Source organism: Felis catus, chromosome C1, assembly GCF_018350175.1.
Source record: "Felis catus isolate Fca126 chromosome C1, F.catus_Fca126_mat1.0, whole genome shotgun sequence".
Taxonomy (NCBI): Eukaryota; Metazoa; Chordata; class Mammalia; order Carnivora; family Felidae; genus Felis; species Felis catus.
Window position 1 is genome coordinate 21394757 of NC_058375.1, and position 27704 is coordinate 21422460.

At 46.3% G+C, this 27704-nt stretch overlaps 1 protein-coding gene and 2 non-coding genes across 15 annotated transcripts; all 3 read left to right on the forward strand.

The window, feature by feature from the left end:
* Window positions 1-614: 614 nt before the first annotated feature.
* Window positions 615-27339, forward strand: RCC1 (regulator of chromosome condensation 1). 13 transcript variants are annotated; one of them, XM_045035392.1, is made up of 14 exons: window positions 615-741; window positions 1765-1798; window positions 2619-3526; window positions 11185-11304; window positions 20027-20105; window positions 20680-20769; window positions 21660-21847; window positions 22026-22205; window positions 23034-23130; window positions 23245-23367; window positions 23859-24014; window positions 24269-24388; window positions 24709-24861; window positions 25789-27339. In XM_045035392.1, the coding sequence occupies exons 4-14, from the start codon at window positions 11290-11292 to the stop codon at window positions 25962-25964; spliced, it is 1377 nt and encodes a 458-aa protein (XP_044891327.1). In that variant the 5' UTR covers window positions 615-741; window positions 1765-1798; window positions 2619-3526; window positions 11185-11289; the 3' UTR covers window positions 25965-27339. The 13 variants fall into 13 exon arrangements, with proteins under 13 accessions (XP_044891327.1, XP_044891330.1, XP_044891328.1 ...); XM_045035395.1 differs by lacking the exon at window positions 20680-20769; XM_045035393.1 differs by lacking the exons at window positions 615-741; window positions 1765-1798; window positions 2619-3526 and adding an exon at window positions 19046-19175 and having other exon boundaries at window positions 11185-11318.
* Window positions 1451-1655, forward strand: LOC111562123. The gene has a single exon (XR_002745169.1). It is a non-coding gene; the product is annotated as a small nucleolar RNA SNORA73 family (small nucleolar RNA).
* On the forward strand, window positions 2337-2541 carry LOC111562122. The gene has a single exon (XR_002745168.1). It is a non-coding gene; the product is annotated as a small nucleolar RNA SNORA73 family (small nucleolar RNA).
* Window positions 27340-27704: the final 365 nt, after the last annotated feature.

Consider the following 27704-nt stretch of genomic DNA (forward strand, 5'->3'; position numbering starts at 1 on the left):
GAAAAAAAAAAATTCTATCACATTTGCAATATTTCATATGTAATATGTATCTTCAGGATTCTTTACTTGCCTACTTCTTTGTATTAGGTGAGCGTGTGTTAAAATATACTTAATGTAAAATTTACCTTTTTAATGATTTTTAGGTGTACAGTTCAGCAGTATTAAATACATCCATTGTTGTGTATAGGAGGCTTTTAACTTTAGCCAATTCCTGTGGAAGCATTTGTCTTATTTACCTGCGCATTTATCAAATGTTTATTTCAGATGCGACAGGGGAGATTCAATCACTTTTGAGATTCTGCATTTCTCTACACGGCTTTTTCAATTTCGCATACAATTACGGCAAAGTGGGGTGTTTTTATTGGCGAGTTTCTTTAACTGTACATTCTCCAGACTACGTTAGTTGACTGCAGACAATTAAATTTACTACTCAGCACATACTTACCGGGCTACATACTTCTAAACTCAGTTTCTGTAATTTACATTCCCCAGCAAGCTCCCCGAGCGCGAAGGGCCTATTATCGCGAGAAACCGCCGAGCCAGGTCGGGGGCGAGGGGGAGGCTTCAGTTGCAATGGATTCCCAGCACCCTTAGCGAATTTCCGATTCCCTTACTGCGCATGGTACGGCGCAGGCGCAATAGCGATACCTTGACTTACGCGCGCTTCAGAAGGTATAAATAAGGATGCCTTGGGGGTTGTTCGGTCCTTTCGAGAAAGCAGGCGGCACTGTGTTGCGTTTGGTGAGTGTTTTTACCTCCTCGATTCGTTAGCTCTACGTCTAGTCTCTCAGGCCAGCCAACCAGCTTTTCCTGTGGACATCGTACTATTTAGAAGGATTCTTCTCATCGGTGTCTGTGCTAACTACGCTTATTTGTGCAGCGGGGCTGGGCCGGATATAGGCCGCGGAGGCCTTGCGAGCCGCGCGCGGGTCTTACCCATAGCGGAGGAGCGCGAGCGCCGAAACCTCCAGGGCTGTTACCTCCCGCGTCGGGACGCTAAATGCGCGGCCCTCCCTCTCGCTATTGACCATCGCCGGTTTATTAACTTGCCTCCTAGGAGGCGGTGGAGTTGCACGGAAGACATTTTATTTCTGACCCCCATCCGAGTTCCAGAATTGATTTCGAAACGGACGGATCTTAATCCTGCTGCTAGTTGATTTGTGATGTAGGGTGGTTTCACGACTGTAGATCGGTTTATACATAACGAGGCATAACTGTGGTCTCGACTCTGCATTTTTCTGGCAGTAGTGTTAATCGCCTGTTGGGATTTATAGATAGGTTTGGGGTATCTGGTTGGCAGTTCATTTAGATTACTGGCATGAGACTGCTGATAACTCGAATTTCGTTGCCAGTTTGGAATTCAGGTTTCACCTGGGGAATTGGGGAAGTCGTCAGCTGGTTGAAACTTGTTTCTAGCTCAGTAGTTTGCAAGTTAAGTAAATTACAGTGACCAACGTGGATACTCTCGGGAGGTCACTCTCCCCGGGCTCTGTCCAGGTGGCGTAGGGGAGCATAGGGCTCTGCCCCGTGACGTACAGTCCCTTTCCACGACGTTGGAGATGAAGCCGGGCCTTGAGTCTGCGCCTGCATATTCCTACAGCTTCTCAGAGTCCTGTGGACGATGACTGAGGAGACAAACCATGCAGGAAACAGCTCTTAGAGCACCCCCTATCTGAAGCTAGATTGATTGGAAATGAAAGAAAATTCTGCTCGTAATCAGCTGCTGTTCTACTGGATTAAGCTCTTACCTACCTTGTTTTGCAGCGGTTGCTCAGGATTCCAGATAATTTGATTTGGGGTAAGTAAACCAAAGGATTTGGGGTAAGAATTGTTTCTGACTTGCCAGTGTTTGCCTGTCGACATTTAATCATTCCAGCCGGGTTCCTTTTCATGAATGTGCTCTTGCCATTTAATACATCCAGATAGTAACTTTGACGTTTTTGCTGGCATGTCAGCAGTTTCATAGATTTATGCTCCTGTCTGGGAAGATAGCCTTTTATAGCCAGTAAAAATTATTTTCATATCTTTAGTTGTGTGATGGGGTAGAAACTTCTGCTTTGCTAATGGAAAAATTGCATTTGGGTGGCTTAACCAAAGTTTGTCCATGGGAGCCAAGGATTTATTCTCTGGTACGGACCCTTTCCATAACAATGGAGATGAAGGGGGGCATATGCACCTGAATATTCCTAGGTCAGTGAGTAAGATAAACCTTGGAAAAGGTAGTAGTAATGACTGGTTTTTAAACAGGCTTACTTCAAATTCACTTGTGTAATAAGGGATGGAGGAAAATGAAATCTCTTAAATGCTTTGAGGGTGGTGCTGTTTAATTGGTCATTCCAATGTGGATACTCCCGGGAGGTCACTCTCCCCGGGCTCTGTCCAGGTGGCGTAGGGGAGCATAGGGCTCTGCCCCGTGACGTACAGTCCCTTTCCACGACGTTGGAGATGAAGCCGGGCCTTGAGTCTGCGCCTGCATATTCCTACAGCTTCTCAGAGTCCTGTGGACGATGACTGAGGAGACAAACCATGCAGGAAACATCTAATGAAAACTAAAAGGAAAGTTTTTAGTGGGGTCTTCAATAGGAGTCTGATCCTCTTTTTTGTTTGCTTTCATTTAGGATTGAAGAGGAGCCTCACCTTACATTGGCAGTCGACACTTTATGCTTTGGGGTACTTTATTTACTTGGCAGGGACAGTTGGTGAAGTGGATGATAAATGTTTTTATAAGCTAAGCCTGGAGGTTTAGAAGCTTGAGCACATTTGATCCCTTTTTAAAACTGCCCTTAAGAGAAAATCAAGGGGGAACAGTAGGTTTTTAAGCTTATTTTAAGAGAGAGCAAGTATGTGGGAGGGGCAGAGGGGGAGAGAATCCCAAACAGGCTCTACCCTATCAGCATGGAGCCTCAACTGAGATCATGACCTGAGCAGAAATCAAGAGTCTGACTGAGCCACCCAGCACCCTGATCCATGTGTTTCTGATGTACTTATGGATTACAATAAAGATGACTGCATATTTGTGTGGCTCCTTTTTATGTGGAAACATGACTGACAAGGCCCTGAGCTTGTCTTGTATATGCTGGCACTTGTTTACTTGGGAAAATGTGTTGGTTCCTACCAGTTCCCTAGTGTGCAGGGAAGAGCTTCCTGGTTGCATTCAAAGGTGGCTAATGCTTAGGACACCTAAGGAATTAGGTGAGAGACCAACCTACATTTGGCCACTAGACAGGAGATCTGGGTTACTGATAGACCAAGCCTAATCTTCAGTTTCCCCACAGTGTAGTACAGGCAAGTTAACCTTAGCAAATACATGATTGGACATAAACAGCAAAATCCCACTACTGTTAGCTAGTTAGCCTCTACTGCCATTGTTCCAAGTAGTGTACTTCAGCCTGAGAGAATTGTCATCCTGCTTATGATGTGAGGCTGAGTCACAATGGAAATCTTGTCAAGCACAGGCACTGACTGCCAGCGTTAGAAACTAGTCCAGGCCCTGAAGGATGGGAACTAGCAGGGAACCATCTAGAAGGTAGAGTCTAGTTCCTGGGTGGGACTAAATGAACATACAGTGGGGAGGGGGACTGTAACAGCCTCATGCCCATTTAGAAGCCATCAAGGTGATTGAGATTAGAGATGATTGAGTTACAACCTAAGCTTTAGGAATGTCAAGGCAGACTGCTTCATTCCTTTGAGCCCCAGATGATAGAATTGGAGGTAGTTAAACCATGATTGTGGAGAATCTGGGAGAGCTTGCTGGGCTTATTTTTAAAATTTTTAATGCTTATTTTTGAGAGTGCAGGAGAGGGGCAGAGGGAGATGCGGAATGCAAAGCAGGCTCCAGGCTCTGAGCTGTCAGCACAGAGCCTTGACTCAGGCTCAAACAGATCATAACCTGAGCTGAAGTCGGACACTGAGCCACCCAGATGCCTCTTGATGGGTTTATTTTTAAGGAGTGCCAACTTAAAAGGTCATCTTGAACAAGGGTTCTTGCAATGCTTACCTCTGCCAGGCACTGTTCTAAGCATTTCGGCATGTATTCATCACAATTCTGAGGTATTAGTCTAACAGGCTGATTGCCTAAGCCCACAAGTAGGAAGCAGCCTCTGCAACTATACCCCTCTTGCATACTTGCTGAGAGGGAGCCTGTATAGCCAGCCCAAAGTCTCCTCTTTGGTATCATTGTCACATCTGCAGTCTGTGCAGGAGGTGCTCAGTAAAATGAAAAGTGTTTTCTCCTACAGCTAACCTCGGGATTTACAGTTTTTAGTACAAATTCTCAGCATAGGGCCTGGTAACCTGCTGGGCAGGAAATACGTGCATTTTTTTCTCTTTATGTCCAAAGTGTAGCTGAAGCAAAGCTGTTGGCAAGTTTTCTAGGCCCCACCCTTTCTGCCAAACTTCTTGTAACCTACCTGCCTGCGGGCTTTTTCTGCAAGTAGGCATTCCTAGCAAACTTAGGAGTCCCGAGACAGTCTGGGTTTGAATCCTAATACCACCAATTGCTGCTCACGCGACCTTGGGCAAACAATTTAACCTCTCTGCCTCAATTTTCTCATCCATAGATGATAAAAGTACCTACCTCTTGGGGTTTTAGTGAGATTTAAATGAGTTAATATTTGTAAAAAGCTTACAGTCTCATAAAAGTACAATGAGCTTGTTAAGTATTACAGCAAACAACCTGGGATATCGTATCCAATAAGTCTTGTTGAATGAATAAAGTCTACCATCACTTACTATACAACCAGGCTTACCTCAGAACCAACCCTATCTTTCCAGGAGAGATTAAGGGATTAGAAACTTGCTCAAGATCATCTAAGTAGTAAGGAACAGAACCAGGATTCGAACCTAACTCCCTAAACCATAATATGATGAGCTATTATGTTACTAGCTTTAAACAAGACAGTGTAGTGATGTGCATACGTAATTTAATACTCCACATACCTGTATAAAGAAGGTACTCTGTGCCCGTTTAGCAGATGAGGACAACTGAAGTTGGAGGATATGTGGAATTTGCCCACGTTATACAGCCAGTAAGTGGCAGAGCATGCATCTGAGCAAGGCAACTACTGCAGAACCTATTCTCAACCTATATTATATCATGCCTCAAAAAATACTATTTCCACCTGGTTTAAGCCACTTTTTGGTATTAAGCTAATGTAACCACTACACCCTAAAACCTCAGTTTCAGTTGTAATTAATTATATACCCATGTGCCTGGTTTTACTCAACACTGGAAAATAAAGTGGAAATGAGTAGTTTTGGGGGGAGTGAAAGTCCTTCCTCAACCATGCCTCTCCCTTACCCCCATTTCTTCTATCTTTGTGTATGTCTTTCCCTCTAATGGATGGGACCCACATCTTAATGATAGTACCTGACATTTGAGTAGGATTTGCCATGCACTAGACATTTTTTCATCCTTACAAGAGCCCTATGCAATGCAGGGAATCTTATTAAATCCATGTTATAGAAAAAGAAGACGATCAAGATCAAGGTTATATCATTTGCCCAAGGCCACACAGAGTGAAACTTGAAGGTCTTTGTCTCTAGAACCTGAGCTCTTAAGTTTATTTTGAGAGAGGATGAGCACACATGAAGGAGGGGTTGGGGGGGCAAGAGAGCCCCAAGTAGGTTTCCAGCTCAGTGCTCAATTCTACAACTGCGAGATCAAGACATGAGTGAATATCAAGAGTCTTATGCCCAACGACTGAGCCACCCAGACACCCCTAGAACCTGAACTCTTAACCACTGTCTTCACTTCCCCTTCTCATAAGCATTAGCACCTTGAGCATTCCATCATGATAATTAGCATTCTGATGTGATTATTTTTCAAACTGATTTCCGTCTAACCCAACAGTTGGATCCTCAAGAACGGAACCATATTTGTAAGCTCAGTTCCTATACTATGCCTGGCAATAGCAAACACTAGTTGATAATTTTGTTGTTTTTCTATGTTCTGTTCCATTGACTTCTGCTTTTATCTTTATTGTTTTCTTTTGATTAGGTGTAGTTTGCTTTTCCTTGTTTCTTAAGGTAGAAGCTGATGTCACTCGTTTGAGAGATTTCTTTTTTTTTCATATAGGCATTTAGTGCTGTTAGTTTCCCCCAAATATTGTTTTAACAATATCCCACAACTTCTGGTGTGTTGCATTTTCATTTTAATTGAGTTCAAAATACTTTCAAATTCCCTTTTGATTTCTTTGATCTATAGGCTATTTAAAAGTATATTCATTTTTAAATATTTGGGGTTTTTCCAAAGATCTTTCTGTTATTAGTTTCTACTTTAATGTCAGTGTCGTCTAAGAATATACTTTGTATGACTTGAATCCTTTTAAATTTACCAAGACTTGTTCTATGACCTAGCCATGGTCTATCTTGATAAATGTTTCATGTGCACTTGAATATGTATTTTACTTTGTTTGAAGAAAGCAAGGTGGAATGTGAAGAAAGGTGAAGCATTCGATAAATATCAATCAGTTCAAGTTGGTTACAAGAGTTGTTCAAGTCTCCTGTATCCTCACTGGTTTTCTACTTTTTCTATCAATTATTGAGAGTGAGTTATCAAAATCTTCACCTATATTTGTGGAGTTGTCTATTTCTTCCATAAGTTCTATCAGCTTTTGGTTCACATATTGAAGCTCTGTTATTAGTTGCATATATGTTCAGGATTATGTATTTTGAATAATTGACTCCTTTACATTTATGAAATTACTTTATTTCAATAATATTCTTTGCTCTGAAATCTACTTTGTTATTAATTTAACTGCTCCGGCTTTCTTTTGACTAGTGTGACAGAGGATGTCTTTTCTATCCTTTTACCTTTAAACTATTTGTGTATTTATATTTTTAACATATTTCTTGGGGTGCCTGGGTAGCTGAGATGGTTAAGTGTCTGACTCTTGATTTCAGCTGGGTTAGGATCTCATGGTTCGTGAGTTCCAGCCCTGCACTGGGCTCTGTGCTGACAGTGCGGAGCCTGCTTGGAATTCTCTGTCTCTTGCCCTCTCTCTGCCCCTCCCCCACTGTCTCTCTCAAAACAAATAAACATTTAAAAAACAAACTATTTCTTGTAGGCAGTGCATAATTGGGTCGTGCCTTTTTTAATTTATTAGGATAATCTCTGCCTTTTAATTGTAGTGCTTAGACCATATTTTTATATGATTAACGTTTAGGTTTGAGTCTTATCATCTTAAATATGTTTTCGATTTATCTCATCTATTCTTTGTTCCTTTTTTCTTCTTAATCTACCTTTTTTTAAAAAAAGAATCAACTAAGGATTCTTTTTTGTTTGTTTCTTTTCGGGGGGGTGGGGCAGAGAGAAAGGGAAACTGCATTGTCAGCACAAACCCTGATGCGGAGCTATAACCCACAAAGCATGGGCTCATGACCTGAGCAGAAGTCAGTCAACCAACTGAGCCCCCCAGGTGCCGCTCTTATTCTCCCTTTTAAAAAATGAGTAACTTTTTCTGATTCCATCTTACCTTCTTTGTTGGCTTACTGGCTATAACTTTGTTTTATTATTTTTGTGGTTGCTCTAGAGTTAATACATCTTCAGATTATCAGATTCTACATTCAATTGATATTGTATCAATTCATTCACTTATGATAGTATATCATATGTCATATCATTTATTAACTTATGACAGTAAAAGAACTTGGTGTTGTCACCCCACAGTCTTTGTTATTGTTGTCATGTATATCACTTTTATATATGTTTTTATATATGTTATAAAACCCACAATACATTTTTTTTGTCTAAACAGGAAACTATCTCTTTTAAAGTTTTTTTTTTAATGTTTATATTTATTTTTGAAGGAGAAAGAGACGGAGAGGGGACAGAAGAGTGAACGGGGGAAGGGCAGAGAGGGAGGGAGACACAGAATCTGAAGCAGGCTCCAGGCTCTGAGCTGTCAGCACAGAGCACAACGTGGGACTCGATCCCACGAGCTGAGAGATCATGACCTGAGCTGAAGTTGGATGCTGAGCCAGCTGAGCCGCCTAGGTGCCCTCATCTTTTTTAAAGTTTGGGGGCGCCTAAATGGCTCAGTCAAATGTTTGACTTCAGCTCAGGTCATGATCTCATGGTTTGTGGGTTCGAGCCCCACATCAGGCTCTGTGCTGACAGCTCAGAGCCTGGAGCCTGCTTCTGATTCTGTGTCTCCCTCTCTCTCTGCCCTTCCCCCACTCATGCTCTGTCTCTATCTCAGAAATAAATAAACATTAAAAATTTTTTTATTTAAAAAAAAATTTTTTTAATGTTTATTTATTTTTGAGACAGAGCATGAACGGGGGAGGGGCAGAGAGAGAGGGAGACACAGAATCAGAAGCAGGCTCCAGGCTCTGAGCTGTCAGCCCAGAGCCCGACGCGGGGCTCAAACTCACAGAGTATGAGATCGTGACCTGAGCTGAAGTCGGACGCTTAACCAACTGAGCCACCCAGGTGCTCCTAAAAATTTTTTTTAAAAATGAAGGTGAAATAAGGTATTTTCCAGTGCTCTTCATTCCTTTGTGTAGATGCAGATTCTCATCTGGTATCACTTTCCTTCTGCCCAAAGGTTGTTTTTTTTTTTTTTTTTTTTTTAAGTTTATTTACTTACTTTGAGACGTTTAACCAACTAAACCACCCAGTCATCCCCAAAGTTCTTATTTTAACATTTCTTTTACAATGGTTCTACTGGTGATGAATTCTTTCAGCTTTCATATGTCTGAAAATACCTGATTTTCACCTTCATTTTTGAAAGATGTTTGCGCTGGATATACCTTATGAGATACAATGTTGCTGGAGTACTTTTTTAATTTTTATTAAAAAAAAACTTTATCTTTTTTTTTTAAAGTTTATTTATTTATTTATTTTGAGAGAGATGGGGGAGAGAGAGAGCCGAGGGGAGCAGAGAGAGAGAGAATCCTAAGCAGGGCTCACCTGCGGGGGGGGGGGTGCTTAATGGGGGAAGGGGGGGTCTAGATGGAGGGGGGTAGGGGCCTCAAGGGAGTCTTGAACCCACGGATTGTGAGATCATGACCTAAACCCATACCAAGAGCTGGACGCTTAACAGACTGAGCCATCCAGGCTGGAGTGCTTTAGAGATGTTGCTCCATTGTCCCCTTGTTTGCATTGTATCTTTGTCTTTGTTCCTCTGCACATAACATGTTGCATTATATCCTTGCCTCATTTCTCTGTATATAACATGTCTTTTTTCTGACTGCTTTTACGATTTTCTGTCATTGATTTTAAGCAATTTGATTTTGATGTATCTTGTTTCTTGTGCTTGGAGTTACTCGAGCTTCTTGGATTTTGTGTTGGTTACAGTTCTCCAGAGAAACAGAACCAACTAGATGTATGTGTGTCTAAATGGATAGATACAGATTTATTTTAAAGAACTGGCACACGTAATTGTGGGGACTGCCAAGTCTGAGATCTGTAGGGCACTTTGGCAGGCTAGAAATTCCAGCAAGAGTTGGTGTTGTAGTCTTGAGCCTACATGCAGTCTTGGCAGAATTCCTTCTTATAAGGCCTTCAACTGATTGGATGAAGCACATCCACATTATAGGAGGTAATCTGCTTTCCTTAAAGTCTACTGATTTAAAGGTTATCATCTCTTAAAAATACCATCACAACAACATCTAGACTGGCATTTAAACAGCTGGGCACCATAGCCTAGCCAAGTTGACATATACAACTAACTATCATGGGGCGTTTGGGTGGCTGAGTCAGTTAAGCCTCCAACTCTTGATTTTGGCTCAGGTCATGATCTCACTTGGGATTCTCTTTCTCTGTCTCTCTCTGCCCCTCCCTTGTGTGCTCACTCTCTCAAAATAAATAAACATTAAAAAAAATAACTATCACAGATCTGTAGGTTCATAGTTTATACATTTTTAAGCTGTCATTCCTTCATATATTTTCTGTCCCCAGATCCTCCTTGCTTTCCTGTATATTTGGCCACTTAAAGTTATTCCATACCTCGCTAATGCTATTTTCAATTTTTTTAAATTCTTTTTTCTCTGTGTTTCATTTTGGATAATTTCTATTGCTATGCCCTAACGTGTACTAATCGTTTCCACAATATCTAATCTATTGTTAATCACATCCAGTGTATTTACAATCTTAGATATTGTCAAGAAATTCACTTTGGATCTTTTTATATCTTCCATATCTCTACTTAACTTTTATGCATATGGAATACAGTTATAATAACTTTCAGTGTCCTTCACTTCTATCATTTGAGCCAGTTCTGGGCCAGCTTCAATTGATTGTTCTTATGGTTTGTGTGCAATAAGTGAAATAAATGATAGAATGTAAAAAATAATTAAAATTAATATTTCGGCTCAGAATAGGAAAAGATAAGTGGGGTCAAGGAAGTCCTCACAGAGATGGGGCCTGAATTGAGCCTTAAGTTATAACAAGAGCTCAGCAAGGCAGGAAGAAAGACACTTGGTAGGGGAAACAGCCCCAATAAAGGTGAGAAGGTAGAATGAACATGGACACCTTCAGAGTACAGTGCAGAGGCTAAGGAGAGAGTGGGAAGTCAACAGCTTGGGGCAATTGCTGCCTGGTGCTCCCAGTACAGCACTGAAGAAATACCCGAGTCTTTAAAGATTTGTATGCAGGGCAAGTTCTCAGAGCCATGATTTAGGGTGACTAATGGGGATCTAGGTGGAACAAAATGGAGGGGAAGGGATGTGAGGCAGGAGCAGAGGCCAGGAGGGTGGTGCTTTAGACCAGAGGGGCAGCAACCGAAACATGAAGAGGAGAGAAGAGGGAAGAATCAGAAAATAAGTTAAGGATTGAATCTTTACTTCTCAGAGAACCTTACTCTTGGCTGTAAGGATGAAGGGGGGGGGGGGAGAGGTCTAGATGCGTACATAACATGTTTTATTTTAGGTGTGGGGTCTTCTGGGAAGAGATAGCTGAAACTTAGGGTGGAGGTCAGAACCAGACCAAATGGACTGCCCTCTCAGTTAAAAGATGATGGCTCCAGGCTGAACAAGAGCTCTGGTCCCCTTTACCACTTGTGTGCTGACCCCAGAGAACTTGCCTCACCTTTGAACCTCATTTTTCTCATTTTCCAACTACCGTGAGGTTTTGTAAGGAACAAATGAGCTCATGGACATGGGTGGATGTGTTTCTGTAATTAACAAAGTAAACAGTTTTACAAAATGGGTGATAATAATCATTTTTATAATTACATTAAGCCATGGGAATGAGTAAGATCTTGGAAGAAGAAAGCAGAGAGAGATCAAACATCCAGGGTTAAAACTTGGAGAAATCGCACAGTATATCATCTAAAAGAGGAGTCCATGATGGAGGCAGAGGTAAATTTGGAGAGGTAAGAGACCCTGAATATGGGGAGTCCTTTGGGATGGGTTCTGCATAGTAGGAGAAATTCAGTTGGTAAATACTCACCAAAAGTATCCATCTAGAGTTCAGGTATGATTGAATGACTTTCAGAGTCAGAATCAACACGAAATGGAGAAAATACCCTTCTGCAGAGGTCCCTGTCCTGACCTCAGAAACCCTCCAGACACAATCAAATGGCCTGAGAAGTCACCTCAGGGAACATCTGGAATCTTGAACTGTTTGTATCCACTGAAGAAGGAGTGTATTAAGAGAGCATAGTCAGCTTGGTGCCTATTTTCCATCTCCAGCTCCCAACCCCAATTCATAGCCCCACATTCTTTCTTCGCTGGTCTCCCTCACTTCTCTTGCTCCCCCCACTCTCGGTTTCTCCTTCTGCCAAGTCCATTCTCCATTTTGCTCTAAAACAAATTCTGCTCGTGTCACTCCCATGCTCAAATCCCTTCCCTAGTTCTTCACTGCCTCAGGATAGAAGCTGTACTCCTTGGATACACTAGGCCCTGCATCATCATCTGACCCTTGCTCTCTAGTGTTCTTTGCTCACTCCCATAGGCACCCTCTGCCCCAGTCACACCTTGGCAGTTTCCCACAACCACTCTACTCTCTCATCGCTCCCTGGCTTCGCAAGGGATGCGTCCTAGATGCTCTGCCCTCTTAGCCTTACCTTGGAAAGCCTTTCTTAAGCCCCAGGCTGAGCCAGATGCCCCTGTGCATACCCACGTCATGGCCCTGTGTAGTTGTTGATGGTCTGATTTCTTCTCATCTTTCTCTGACGGAGACCCTTTTGAAAGCAGTATCCGTATCTTCTCCGTGCAGTCTCTGCCCCACAAGATCTTCCCAAACTTGAAACCCCGGTTTCAAGTAGTTTCTGGTGTCAGTCCACCGGTCCGGATTTTGGAGTCTCCAAAATACACACCCATTGTACCGGGGCCAGGGCGGAGAGAGCCTGGTCGGGAGCGCTCTAGCCCGAGCGCGCCACTTGCACTTCCCGGAGCGGCCGCCAGGGGCCGCCGGGCTCTTTGTTTTTCTTTCTGGCCCGGGGTCGGGGCCGGAGGCCTGCAGAGCGCATGCTCTGGGGCAGTTCGCGGCCGGGCAGGCGGGCGGAGGAGTTGCTTGTGGCGGACCTGCAGCGAGGTAGGTCGCACCCGTCACGGGCGGAGGGTCGGGGCGGAGGGTCCGGGCGGAAGGTTGCACCCCGGACGGCCACAGCCGGAGCCCTGGCAGGCCGGGGCCGTCTCCCGCGCGCTCGTGTCGGCGGCGCCGGCCCCACGTGAAGCCGGGCGGCAGGAAGGCGCGGGAGCAGGCGCGCGGGTCCCCGGCCCCGCGGGGCGCCCTGGAGCCGGCCCGGCCCCGCCTGGCTCGAGCGAGGGCCGCGCGGCCCCTCTGCCGCCGCGCCTCTCTCGTCCGCCCGCGGCGCCCGCGCGGGCGGGAGATTCAAACGGCCCGAGCGCGGCCGGCCGGGTGCGCGCGGCCGCCGTGACCCCGCAGGGCGCAGACCCGCGCGCCTCGCGGCCCGGGACCGGCAGCCCCAGCTGCGCTTCCGGAGAGGGGAAAGTGGTTTTGTCCAGCATTCGTCCCGAGGATGCGATTGGCAGAGCAGCGGGGCGCGGGGGGGATCCTGCCCGGAGAGTGTGTGCCTTAGGAGCGCGAGGTATAGGCTGGCGAGGGTCTTCTACAGGGCAAGAAGTCAGCGTCACCAGGCACCAAGAGGAAGACTGTTGAGCCTTGGAGAGGTGTGCTGTGAACCCCGCATCAACTCAGCTGTCAACTGATTTTTACTGTCTACTTCGTGCCGCGCTGGCAGGGCTGAGGAACAGTGGTGAGAAGGGCCCCGTGTGGCCCCTGGTCTCCTTGGGGAGACCCCTGTGGGGGCCTCGGTTAAGGTCCAGTGTGTCACCCACGTATGTCCGTGGACCCAGCGGCGCTGCTGCTGGCAAGTCATTCATTCATCAGATGGTAATTGAGGTGCTCCAACCAAGTGTAACTTGTGTGTTCTGGCAGAAGTCGAACGTATGGAGTGGTATGGAAACTCTTGAGGGGGTCACCCAACCCTGCCCAGGAGGGTCCGGATGGCTTTCCGGGTGAGATGACTCTTGGATGGGGTTTTCAAGGACAGTGGAGTTATTCAGCCCACAGAGGTGGAGGGGTTAGTGCCATCCAGCCAGGGGCATGGAGAGGCATGAAGGTAAAGGTGAGTGTTGGGGTCAGAAATACCATAGGTGTTTCAGTGTGGGGTACAAAGAAAGGAGTAACAAGATAATACAGCAAGGACCGGGTATCGAGAGGTCTGGCATGCAAGACCAAGAAACAACTGGGTGAGGGTGGAGGAGGCAGGGAGGGGGTCACCCAAGAAGGGCATCAGAATGGGTCTGGAAAGATGGAATTAGGAGTTCAATGCTTTTGTCACAAAGACATCCCAAGAGCAGGAATACTGTTCAGCTTTGTAGCTTATTGGTTAGGTACCCTTGGGCCACCCCCCCTCCCCCCCCCCCCCCCAGTCTCCTTGGGCATTAGTTTCCTTATCTGTAAAATGAAGGTAAGAGGTGTATGGTGAGAATTACTTATATCCTGTATTTTTCATAAAGCAGTGATTCTAACATCCGGTGGAAGCTGAGGTCCCTCTGCATGCAAGGGGGCTCCGCTGGTGAACTCCTGGAGTGAAGTGTATCAGCTCTGTGGCTGGCACATAGCAGGAGCTCAGCAAGTGTTTGTTGACAGATGAGACTCTCTCCTCCCTTTCTTCCTGGGGACCTTCCTTACAAAGAGATTCTTAAGCTTCTGAGTCTGGCAGGCAAGTGAGGAAGTAGGGGTGGTGGCAGGGACAGCTGCTGTGGTCAGAGAGGGCTCTATCTTTCTTTGCAGAAACCAGGCTGTGGAGGGGGTCATAGAAGGTCACAGCAGGAACACCAGGCCCCTGGTAGACTGTCTAGTCTGGTATACCTTCGTTCACCACCTGAGGAAACTGAAGCCCAGGGAGAAAGGGGAAGAGGAGGAAGGGGGATGCTCTGGTGCTGATGGGAAGTGGTCAGGAGACCTGGGATCTCACCCCACCTGTGTGGGCTGGGGCACAACTTTTTTCTCTGTAAAACCAGGGTGATCACACTTACCTCAGAGGGCAGGTGTGAGCATTCCAGGCATCATAGATGCCTATTAGTGGAAGTTGACTCTATATCTGACCTTACTCTTTTGTGACTGTGTCTCACTCTTCTCCCCGACTGTAAGCTGCTGAGGATGGAAGCTGTGTTTGTTAGGGGGGTTTAGGGTGGGGACAAAAGATTGCTGCTTATTCCTAGTCGAGACACTTACTGTGTGATTAAGAAAACACACCCAGAGCAGTTAGAGAGGGTGTCCATACAAAGAACTGATTTGTGTAGTAGAGGATGTGAAGGACTCCACCTTGAAAAAAGTTTATTGTTTGTTTGTTTACTTATTTTTTTAAATTTTTTAACATTTATTTATTTTTGAGATAGAGCATGAATAGGGGAGGAGCAGAGAGAGGAGACACCGAATCTGAAGCAGACTCAAGGCTCCAAGCTGTCAGCACAGAGCCTGACGTGGGGCTCGAACTCACGAGCCGTAAGATCATGACCTGAGCTGAAGTCGGACGCTCAACCGACTAAGCTACCCAGGCACCCCTGTTTACTTATTTCTTTAAGCTCTAGGCCCAATATGGGGCTTGAACTCGTGACCCCGAGGTCAAGAATTGCATGCTCCTCACACTGAGCCAGCCAGGTGCCCCCAGGGCACCTCACGGGATTGCTCACGACAGCATTCTGCTATACCTAGAGACCTCCATCTGAGAGGCAGAAATTCTTAGGCTCAGAGAGAACCCAGGTCTGTCCTTCCCCGCATTTTTCAGTGGGTCCAGCACCCACCTGGCCCACCCTGTCAGACCCAAGCTGCTTCAGTGTCTCCTCTCTTATCTCACTGTCCTCTCCCTCTTAGGTAGCTTCAGCCCTCACTCATTGTGTTTGGCCAAGCTCATGGGGGGATCCTGGGGAGGCCTACCTGGGCTGCCTCCAACCTTGCCTGGATCATGGTCTGCCTTTGGCTGATGTGTTTTTTTGTTTGTTTTTGTGGGTTTTTTAAATCAGTCATATATACCTGAGTTCTATTCCTGACTCTCTTTTACTGACTGTATGAATTTAGGCAAGTAAATTTATTTCTCTGAGCCTCAGGTGCAGCAATTGAATTAGAAGTGATAGTCCTTCCTCATCTTGTGAGGAGTAAAAGATTGTTGGCATACAGACGATAGGAGCGGCCAGTGCCCCAGAGCGGCTCACGTTTTGAGGAGTAGGTTGGTATGATGGACAGACATGTAAATTAGAGTAATTACGATCCAGATCCAAAAGTCTGTCCCGTTTCTCTGGGAGAGAATGATTCCTTTGGGATGAGGGGAGAGATCTGGAAGATTTACCAGTGGAGGTGACTTTGGGACTGAGTAGACATTCTTCTAGTAGGATAAGGGGTGGGAAGGTATAGAGATGCAAATGGACAGAGAGAACAATAAGCGGTCTAAGATTGTGTGGGAAGAGTAAGGGGATTGTGACAGAAAAGGGATAGGCCAAAAGTTATGTCAGTACCAGAGTCTGGAGCCTTCCATACCAGGCTAGAAAATGTGGGCTTTATCTTCCAGGCAGAAGCAGCCAGTGGGGAGTCTGAGCAAAGAAGCACCTTGTTTCAGGTTTGAGGTTTAGAAAGATCATGAATGACTTCTGGAATGGGATGGGGTAGGTATCAGGAAGACCAGAGCCAAGTTGCTGTCTTTTCTTGGGGAGAAGGTATGAGAGATAGTTCCCAGGCAGGCTGAGAGACTGGGGAACATTGGGGAGGAAGTTGGCAAGGACACCAGCTTTGGAGTCTTTCCAACTTGGTTGAGACGTTCACTTCCTCTTCCAGTCTTGGGTGAGATACTTTACCTTTCTGAGCCTCAGCTTCCTCGTCTGTAAAATAGGATCAATGTTCATAGCTTGCAGTGAGATGCCCCACAATTTTAGCCAAAACACAGGTGTCTAAGGAGATGTTCACTGGGTTCCAACCCACAGTAACAACATGTTTTTTGTTAGTGCCCCCATGATACCAACCACCTCATTTATTTTTCTGTCTGCACTTCAGGCCTTGCCTACAGGTCAGCCCAGTGTCAGCACCAGTATGCTGACATAATTCTCTTCCCTGTGCTTTCACTTCACTTCTTGTTGTGAGTACTCTTCCATCCTGTTACACGGTCTCCGTCTGTGGCACAGCTAACCTCTACAAGTCATTTTGATGAACTGATGGGAGATTTGCCTTTAGCAGGATAGAGCCCTGGACACACTCAACTGGCTGCCGGGTTGGCCAGGGATCCAAGTTGTCTACCTGAAACAAGGGATACCTGTTCTATCCCACACCCCTTCACCCACCCAGCTCTGCATACTTCACATCTCTCGTTGGCTCCCAACGACTTCAAGCTTCAGGAAAACACCTGGAGAAATGGTTTTCTCAGTCTCTTCTCTCCTGTTTGTCCCCCAGTGTTCTCTATCTCACTAATAGAAGTCTACCATCCTCCTAGTCATTTTCTTTTAAGATTTTATTTTTAAGTAATCTCTATACCCAGTGTGGAGCTCCAACTCATAAACCCCGGGATCAGGAGTCACACACTGCACTGACTGAGCCAGCCAGGCGCCCCATACCGGCCTCCTAGTCATTTAACCCAATGCCTGGGAGTCCTTGTGTTTGGCCAAGCTCATAGGGAGATTCTGGGGAGGCCTGCCTGGGATCCTCTGGATTTTTTTTAAGATGAAGAAGGTCATTCTGGATCTCTCCCTCTCCCTCACTCTGCACATCTAATCCACACATCGAATTTGTCTCCTAAGTTGATCAGTTTTGTCTCCTTTTTCTCTATTACCTCAGACAGACCAAATCAAGTCACCATCGTCTCTCCTTTGGATGCCTGCAATAGCCTCCTCTTCCAGTCCATTCCATTTTCTTTCCAGTAGCCAGAACAGCCATTTAAGAATGTAAATCTGATGAAGACTTTCTTAAAATTTTTCTGTGTTCCCTACAAGGTGTTGCATGACCCAGCCCCTGCTCTCCTCATGTCGTCTGACCAGTTGCTCTCCAGCTGAAGCTGCACTGGTCTCCCCACGCTCCCAAACATGCCATTTAGCAGACCACTTTCGTCATGGTCTTGCCCTACTGTCTTTCTCTCATATTTCAGGTCTTAGCTTAAATGTCATCCCCTCCGACCACTCTATTCCCCTACCCCAAGGCATTTTATTTTTTTAGTGTGGTAACACAAACATAAAATTTACCATTTTAACCATTTTTAAGCATATAGCTCAGTGTTAAGTACACTCACATTGTTGTGTCCCCCCAAGTGATCTCTTACTGTATCTCCTTATCCTTCACTCAGCATCATCTGTAATGTGTCTTCCATACTACAGTGTAAGCTTCATGGGAACAGGGAGAGGGGTAGTCCCCTTTTCCTTGCTACACCTGACCCAAAACCAAACAGTGGTGATAGGCACTTAATGAATATTTGTGGAACAAGTGAATAAACGCTGCCATGTATTGAGTACTTACTGTGTGCTTAGCACTGAAAACAGATATTTCATTCAGTTTTGAGGGCAGCCCTGAGAAGTCATTGCATTCCCCTTGACAGATGAGGGTACAGCTCAGAGAGGTCAAGGCTGCTGGCTAACCATGGCCACAAAAGCTGGGGTGAACAAGCCACAGCCCTGGCAGGTGAATCCAATTCCCTCTAATCGCCGAGAATGTGCATTTTTAGCATGGTAAGAGGGGTCTCAAAGAGGTGGGTTGGAGAGGAGGAGTCCCACCCCAAGAGGGGGAATCACACCCCAAGGGAATAAAAGTTGGGTGACGCTCAGAACTGCCACCTCATCAGAGTCAGAACTGGGCCAGTCACAACCTGTAGAAGCAGCTCAGCCTGCCGAGGCTCAGCCTACACTGGCTTGGAGAATTCTAAACCTTTGGCTACTTCCTCATCTTCAGTCCTTTGTTCTGCCCCAGGATAGTTACCAGGAAAGTGCCTGGAAATTTCAAGAGGCCATTGGCCTTGTGTTCATTACTCTGCAATAGGGAGCTGGAGGGGCTGAGGCTCTAGGACCTACTGGAAGAAAGACATTGGGGTGGGGGGGAAGGGAGGTGCAGGGTGCTGGTTAGGGCCACTGCTGAGCCTGAGAAGGACTCTGGAGTTCTCATTCCATTTTTAGTGTTGGGTAGAGTCTCATCCCTTATCTACAAAATGGAGGAGAGGTGGGTTAGATTAGCTTAGAGCTATTCTCAGGCATTACCTGGGACAGGCCCTAAATGTTGTAATACTGATACTAATTTATTACAATTACAATATTAGCTCATTTAATCCTATGTAACAAAGATGTAGGTACTATTATTATCCCTGTTTTACTGAGGAAGAAACTGATTCATGAAGAGATTAAGTAATTTTGCCTAAGGTCAAGCACAAGCTATATTATTTCTACATCAGGATAGCTCTAAAGTGCCCTGGCCCCTGCCAGAGGGTTTACAATTCTGGTTTCGGGAGCTCCAGGCTTAGACAATTTGACTTCTTTTCACAAGCTTAAAGACCAGGGCTCAATGAAGATTTATTTCCGGGGCTGGGTGTGTGGAGGAAGGAGGCTTTGGACACCGTTTAGGCTGGATTGGAATTGAGAGAGCTGGGGAAAATGTCTCTGTTCTCAGCAGCCTTGAGGAAGACAGGGAGAACATTGCAGGACAGCAGCAGCTAAAGGCAGGAGGGGTTTGGGGCTGAGGCTCGTAGCTGCCCTGGATGGAACCGTAGCTGCCCTGGATGGAACCTTTCTCGTAACTTATAAGTGGTTTCCTTTCCCCTTTCTGTAATACCTGGTGAGCATGTACACAGTGTTTATTTATTATTGGACTGTTTAGGAAGGCCACGTTCCTTGCAGGAATGGGGCTTTTGGATCAAAGGGCACAAATGGTCTGGTTTGGTTTTATTTAATGAGAATCGTGCTTTTTTGTGGATGGGAGGGTCTGGTAACAGTAGTGCTTCGCCAGAGTTACTAGTGGTATCTCAAGGTTGAGGGGGAGCTATGAGAGATACTTTGTTTGATGTTCTTAAAGGTTTTAATTTTTTGTAATAAAAAAATAAAAAAAAATACATGTAATGTTGTTAGATAGCTTAGATAATATAGGAAGGTACAAAAAGAAAAAAATTATGTGTCTATAATCCCATTTTCCAGAGGTTACCATTGTTAATAATGAACGTACTTCTTTCCACACAGTTTTCTACACATATTTTTACACATGTATACATTTTTTAATGGGGTGATGAAGTGTTTTTTCAGTCTACTTACATTATTTGGCAATGGTGAGCATCTTCCGATTCAATAAATAAATCTCTGAAAGCATCACTTTTAATGGCTTCATACCATTCTATTATAAATATACCACGTACTTTCCAGCTCCTACTATTGAGTACATGGGTTGCTCCATTTTCCTTTTTAATGTTATGACAAATACAGTAGAGAATATTTATGGAACTTAATCTTGGGATGTATCCATTATTCTGTTACCGTTCTTCTCAGATAAATTCTGAGAAATGGAATGGCTGGAATCCCTCTTACCTTTTTTAGGGTTACCTAGTGAGAGCAGGTAAATGATTGCCATGAATGAAATGGAGTATTTGCCTGGGTTTTTCAGGAAAGGATGCCACCCAAGCGTATAGCTAAGAGAAGGTCACCTCCAGAGGATGCTCTCCCCAAAAGCAAGAAGGTGAAGGGTAAGTTGGCTTTGGCCTCTATCTCTGAATGGGTAGCCTCTTGGAGCCCCCATATTCTGGGACTGGGCTCCTTCCTCCCTGACCTCTGGAGCTGAGGGACCTGGAAGCCCAAGAACTCCACCCAGCTGGAGTCTCTTGTAGCTTACTGAATCCCACCCTCTGAGACTCCTAAAGCAGCAGAGACTTGTCTACAAGCACTCAGGTAGTACTGGGAGGTGGGGGGGGGGGGGGGTGAGACCCTAGCACTTTGCTCCAGGCAGTAATGCACCAGGGCTAGGACCATTGACTTCCAGAAGTAGGTTCAAGTCCAGGCTCTGCCACTTTGCAGTCGTGTAGCTTTGGTTAAGTCACTTAACATCGCTGAGCTTGAATTACCTGATTCATACAACAGCTCAGCACCAATCTCGCTGGGCTGTTAAGAGCAAAATGAGATAATGTCCTGGTAGCATTTGAGGAAGGTAGTTGTGGTTTCCTTTCCTGGGACCCTGGAGAGAGACAGTGAGGAGAGCAATCCAACCCCAATCCGGGAGGGGATAGTGTGGACCCACACTTAGACAGTGTCTGTCTTTTGCAGACCCTCGTAACCAGGCAGTGAGGGCCGCTGCCTCCCGTCGTGTTCCAGGTGCCCACGGGCCGAGCCCTCCTGACCAGAAAACCCGACCAGGTGGCTCCCTGCCCAGGGCACCCTCTGCGCAGCCATAGCGGCCCTGGCAGCTGTGGCCACACCCCCGGAGGGAGGGTCTGGACGCCATAGGTTGTCCGGGGCCGTGGGTGACCGTCATTGGGCAGCAGATGGCCCATTGCTGCCCGCTGGTTGGCTTGTACCTTTTTGCAAATGTCTGTCTTATGTCTTACTCCCGCCCCTTCCTCTTCTGCTGCCTGTTTGTTCCCAGATAGGCGCGGAAGGGTTGGGTGTGAATATGTGTGGGAGTTAGTCGCAGCCAGAACATAGAGGCTAGGAATGATGCTCTGACCCATGTAGGTTCCCTTGGTTTCAGTGCAGACTTTACTATTTATTAGATTTGTGACACTGGGAAGGTATTTAACCTCTCTGAGTCTCTGTTTCCTTTCCTATAAAAAAGGATTCTAATATGGAAGGTCTGTAGCATAATTTAGGGGACTACAAAGCAATTTCACATTAGTAGAGTAAGCAGTCAGGAAAGGGTAGACATTATGTGAATCCTCGTTGGCACAGTGACTCCTAACTGAGAACTTGGAGCTATTTGGGAAGACTATCTGTATCCTCATTCTTCTCTTCCCCACCAAGATTCATTTCACAATATTGAGTGTCTTGTTAACATTTCCTCCCTCATATTAATAATGTGCTCAGTTTTTAATTTTCACAAAAACCCTGTGACATAGTTATTTTTGCTATTCACATATCAGAGATGAGGAAATTTAGGCTTATTAGAAAAGTCATATTACTGGTCTGTGGCAGAGCAGGGACTTGAACCCAGGTTTTTGTGATCCCAGAGCCCATGCAGTGGAGAAAGAATGACTCCTCCTTTCCCCTGTCATCTTGCACACTCAAGGGCTGTCTTCTTCACCCCTCAGTCTCACATAGGTCCCACAGCACAGAACCAGGCATGGTGCTGACACTGGGCCAGGGCGATGTGGGCCAGCTGGGGCTGGGCGAGAATGTGATGGAAAGGAAGAAGCCAGCCCTGGTGCCCATTCCGGAGGACATTGTGCAGGCTGAGGCTGGGGGCATGCATACCGTGTGTCTAAGCAAAAGCGGCCAGGTAGGTTGGGGTGGGTGGCACAGGGTTGGACAGGGCCTGGGCTTGGGGGTTCGGAGAAGGAACCTTGAGCCACAAAAGTTACTCTGTGGCAATGGTGCTGGCTAGCTGAGCAGGGAGTGGCCTAAACGAGAATGGACTGAGGCCAGACCTTGCACTAATGAAGGCTTCTTGGCCACAGGTCTACTCCTTCGGCTGCAATGATGAGGGTGCCCTGGGAAGGGACACATCAGTAGAGGGCTCAGAGATGGTTCCCGGGAAAGTGGAACTACAAGAGAAAGTGGTACAGGTGTCGGCAGGAGACAGTCACACAGCAGCCCTCACTGAGGATGGCCGAGTTTTCCTCTGGGGCTCCTTCAGGGTAAGACTGGGTCTGGAGAACTGCATGGGGGTTGGCTGGCTGAATTAACTGGTGAGGCCCCAGTGATAATCCATCTCTACCTCCCTCTTGTATGTAATGGTGGGGAAATCAAGGCCCAGAGGCAGAGCTTGGGCCCAGACCCAGGTCTCTTCATCCAGGCCTGTCCACATTTACCTTGAATCTACATTATGAAATGTGTATCTTGGGAAAGGGTGGATCAAGGATGCCTTTAAGCTGAGGCTAATCCAGGAAGCTTACTCTCCTCGCCCTTCTCCTTCAACCTCTCTCCTCCCCAGCCATCTCCTACATCTGTCAGGGGTTTTGGGGTGCATGGGAAAGATTGTCACATCTCAGAATTTTGAAGGCAAGGGAGTGCAGTTTACACAAAGTCAGCGTTAAAGTTGTTTTGGTACTTTGGTGTTTATTTTGAAGTGTTAAAAATAAAGGAATCTGATAAGGTGTTTCTTCATCAGGACTGTTTTTAAAAATTTTTATGGAGAATTTCAAACACATAAAAGTGATCAGAAAAATAACATTGAACACCCATCTACTCGCCTCTATAGTCATCAATTTGTGGCCAAACTTGTTTCCTCTCTACTCCCATCCACCCCACCACCCCAATCCTTTGTTATTTTAATGCAAATCCCAAGCCACATACTATTTCATTCATTAAGTATTTCATTATTTGTCCCGGCTCCTGCCCACCTCTTCATCCCCATCTGGCACCAGTGTCCTTCACCAGACAGCTCTGTGGTTGCCTGCAAGCCTGGACCTGACTGGTATGGGGCAGGCACGACTGCCTGGTAAGTGCTCTGCCCTACCTTCCAGGACAATAATGGTGTGATTGGACTCTTGGAGCCCATGAAGAAGAGCATGGTACCTGTGCAAGTGCAGCTGACAATGCCTGTAGTGAAGGTGGCCTCAGGTGAGTCTCGGGGTACTCGCTCTAGGCAGGAGTTGGAGAACCTTGTTCCGTGGCTGGCCTAGCCCTGGGCCCTACAGACAAGCCCTGCATCCTCTGCCTTCCTCTCCCCCTCAGGAAATGACCACTTGGTGATGCTGACAGCTGATGGTGACCTCTACACTTTGGGCTGCGGGGAGCAGGGCCAGCTGGGCCGTGTGCCTGAATTATTTGCCAACCGTGGTGGCCGGCAGGGCCTTGGTAGGTGGCTTAAGTCCCTCTGGCGGGGCAACTTGGCAAGCCACCCCCTGGTGAAGGTCAGAGGCAAGAGCGATTCCCTAACGGTCTTTAGGCTTGCATCAGATAGACCTTAACCTGGTAGTTAAGAACTCTGACTCTAGAGCCATACTACCCTGGATTTGAATTGTGGTTCTGCTGCCTATTGGCTGTGGGACTCTGGACACAGTTTCCTCATCTCTAAACCTACTTCATTGGGTTGTGGTGAAGTTAAATGAGCTAACATAGAAGAATGTTTGGCACGTGGTAAGTTCCATGTAAATGTTAACCTCTTAAGGCTCTGGGAGACTGAGTGAGGCACTTGTACTCTCATGGCCTCAGTTTCCTCTTCTGCTTAATAGGGAGAAGAATGCCTGCTTAGTCTCCCTCCAAGGGCTATAGTAATGGGGAAAAAGCACAGGGCAGACAGAGAAGCTGTGTGTGTCTGCCACTGACCCTTGCCTCTCTGCCTACAGAACGACTCTTGGTCCCCAAGTGTGTGATGCTGAAATCCAGAGGAAGCCGGGGTCACGTGAGATTCCAGGATGCCTTCTGTGGTGCCTACTTCACTTTTGCCATCTCCTGCGAGGGTCATGTATATGGATTTGGCCTCTCCAACTATCATCAGCTTGGTGAGTCCCAAGCCTAGCATCTAGCATACCCCAGAGTGACTTGGGTTCAAATCCTGGCCTCACTCATTGATTGCTCGCTCTTGATGGGGTCAGCTAACCCCTCAGAGCCATATTTTTGTCACTGTAAAGTGAAAATATCCATATCTTCGTGTTTGTTGCGGGGGGAGGCGACCTCACTGCGTGAGGGAATGAAGAAGGACAGCTCCTTGGACAGCTTCACCCTTGACAGCTCTATCCTGGCCTTTTCCTCCCAGGAACCCCAGGCACAGAATCTTGCTTTGTACCCCAAAACTTGACATCCTTCAAGAACTCTACCAAGTCCTGGGTGGGCTTCTCTGGTGGCCAGCATCATACAGTCTGCATGGATTCAGAAGGTGGGACCTCTGGGCTGAGGGTAGAGTGTTCCTTGGGCATAAGCCCAGTAAGATATGGAACCTGGGCCTGCTCCATGGGTTGGATCAGATGTGGGTCCATGAGGGCCACCCCCATCCCTCAGAGTCCTGGCACCCCTCCAGGTATGAATGAGTTCAGTGGGGTCCTATGGGGGCTCTATCAGGACTCCCCAGAACTGGAATATACTGCAGACATTTTTACCACCCTGGGAGTGGGGACCAGCTCCCACAGATACGGGAACTCAACTGGCCTACCTGGAACAAGCCCTCTGGTACTCTTTATCTCTCCCTTCCTCCCACAGGAAAAGCATACAGCCTGGGTCGCGCTGAGTATGGGCGGCTGGGCCTTGGGGAGGGTGCTGAGGAGAAGAGCATACCCACCCTCATCTCCAGGCTCCCTGCTGTTTCCTCAGTAGCTTGTGGGGCCTCCGTAGGGTATGCCGTGACCAAGGATGGTGAGTGGGGCTGCCCACATTCGGTGTGGTTGGGGCTTGGGGGTCATGATTCTTACCAAACTGTTCATCAGCCTCTGATGTCCATCATTGAATAGAGCTGAGATACACAGAGCACTGTTTGTGATGACGTTGCTTTTCTCCTGACTGTCTGAAGTTCTGACTTTGATGGACATAAAATGAGTAAACAAATTATTTTAATAAGGGTGATTTGTAGCATAGAAAAATAGTGGAAGGGGATATGTCACTGAGGCCCAGATAGGCAGTAGGACTTGAATCCAGGTCTCCAGACTCCTAACTCAGGCTTCTCTTTACATTTTCCACCAAGGTGACCTCTTTATTTACAACCAGAGAGTTGTACTTAGAATTTTACTAGGAGAAAGAAGGCTTAGTCATTGGGGTCATAGCAGGCACAGCAGAGGAGAGTGTGAACCAGGTGGTCACCAAAGCCTGAGGGGGACAGCAATGGGCACCTTGAGAAGGCTGCAGCTGATAGAAGCGCTTGACCTGGGATTATCTGGGAAGAGTTCCTGAGGAAGTGGAGCTTGTACTACACCTTAAAGGTTCAGTCCTTTATGATAAGCCGTGGAGGGCATCTGAAGTGCAGGAGCATCTAGAGCAGTCCCACAGGTCCTTGGAATGGAGGGTGGTATAGGGGTTGGGGAGTGGCCAGTCATGTAGGACCTTGAATGCCATTCCTAGGAGCAGGGAGAAGTCTTTGGCAATGTGGTCTCTGGTTGACAAAGCTGTTTTTTAAATCCAAGATCTCCTTGGCTTCTCTCAGCTTCCCTGAACTACTAGAGGCTGGGACATTGCTAGGCTGCTACAGGCCAAAGCCAAAATTCACCCTCATGTTCCAGGCTTCTCACACTACAGAAAGGTGGGGCTAGGAATCCTGGAGACAGCTGCCCCCATTTCTCTCCCTTGTAGGTCGTGTTTTTGCCTGGGGCATGGGCACCAACTACCAGCTGGGCACGGGGCAGGAAGAGGATGCCTGGAGCCCTGTGGAGATGACAGGCAAACAGCTGGAGAACCGTGTGGTCTTATCTGTGTCCAGTGGTGGCCAGCACACAGTCTTACTAGTCAAGGACAAGGAACAGAGCTGATGAAGCCTCTGCGGGCCTGGCTCCCGCCACCCACCCCCCCTCCTGGAACTGGGAAGCTATGACTATAGATTCCAGCAGGCCTCCCCCAGCCCTGAGTACTCTGTCATCTGCCTTTTTCCTATCAGCAGAACAGAATCCTTTCCCTCTTTTCTGTCCTCCTTTCCTGAGTCATCCTACAGTCTACAGGATGAAGGGGGAGGGGGGAAATGAAAAAGGGGAGGGGGTTTTGGCAGCTGGAACATTGCTCGCCCCAGAGTTATGTGGTTAGACCTTTCCCCCTCGTCCCTACCTCCCATGGTCCTGGCTGACCCTGATTTTGCCTGCCAAAAACCAAAAATTCCTCCCCTGGGGATTTGGTGCCCACATTCTGAGAGGTTGGGGGCTCATCAAGCCCTACTGTAGCCATGTGCCACCCTCTGTCCTTCACAATCCACAGGCAGACAAATGGTATGGTGGTCAGACCCAGCTGTCATGGACTTATGCCTGGGGGAAACTGGAGACTGGGCAGGGCTGCCCAGCCATGGGCAACTCCAAGCCAAATATTTGGCCCTCAACAGATGTCCACGGGGAAGAAAAAACAATGATCCTTCACTTGGTCAAGAAAAAAGCCAATCAGCCTTTCTCCCAGAAGCACAAACCATTCTGCCCTTCAGGCATTGCCTGAGAATTCTGCCCATCCAACATGCCTTACCTGCAGCCAAGGGCCTGAAATCTGGAAAGGAAGCTACATCTGCAGGGCAGGACATGGGGGGAGTGGGGAAGGAGGGTTTTATAAACAAATTTAAAGCAATACTGAGGGTGAAGGGAGGGAGGGGAAAGGGGGCAGAGGCTTGTGCCCAGAAAGGGAAGCAGCAGCTTGTACAGTGGCTGAGGAAACAGAAAACAGTTTTGAATTTTTTTTTAATGTAAAGTATTTTGGAGGGGAGAGTGAACTCTTTTAACACTTTGAATAAATTTAGAGTTTTATAAAACAGGCCACTTGTTTTCTACATACTCCCTGCTTTTTTTAAGGGAGCACCTGTGTTGGGAAGAGCAGAATAAACCCACACCTAAGCACCTGGTCAAGGCTAGGACTTAAGTGACATCATGATGTCGTAGAATATGCCAGTCAGCTGTTGGTGTGGCTGTGTCATACAAATCAAAAAAGAAAAAGAGGTGATTGATTTTTGCTTAGGTATTTATGTTTCAGGAATCACTGGATTTTTTAAAAATTATGCTGCATAATGTAAGAGACATGGAATGGATCTTTTAATATCCTAATCCCAAACCAAGATTTGATTACAGTGCATACCTATAGATACTTATGCTAAAGCTTGCTGTTGTATCATTTTTAACAGCTGACGTCATTGATTAAACATGATTAACTGCACAATAACTCTTAAGACAACTTGTATGTATTAATGTAGATTTTCCCAGGTATTTAAGCAACCAAATCATACAGCCGACCTAATATGGTAGTCACTAGCTACATGTGGCTATTTACATTTAAATCAAAAGTTGTAAAAATTTAAAATTCCTTGGTTGCACTAGCCACATTTCAAGTCCTCAGTAGTCCTATATGGCTAGTATTGGGCTATGCAAACAGAACATTTTTATAATGAACAGTGCTGATATAGAAGGTCTGTTATATGTATAACAGGAAATTTTTATTATTGCCAGAAGGATTCTTTTTGGATGTTAGTAACTTGAAAAATGAATATGATGTAAAATAAAATGTATTCTGTGATTTTTTTTTCCCCC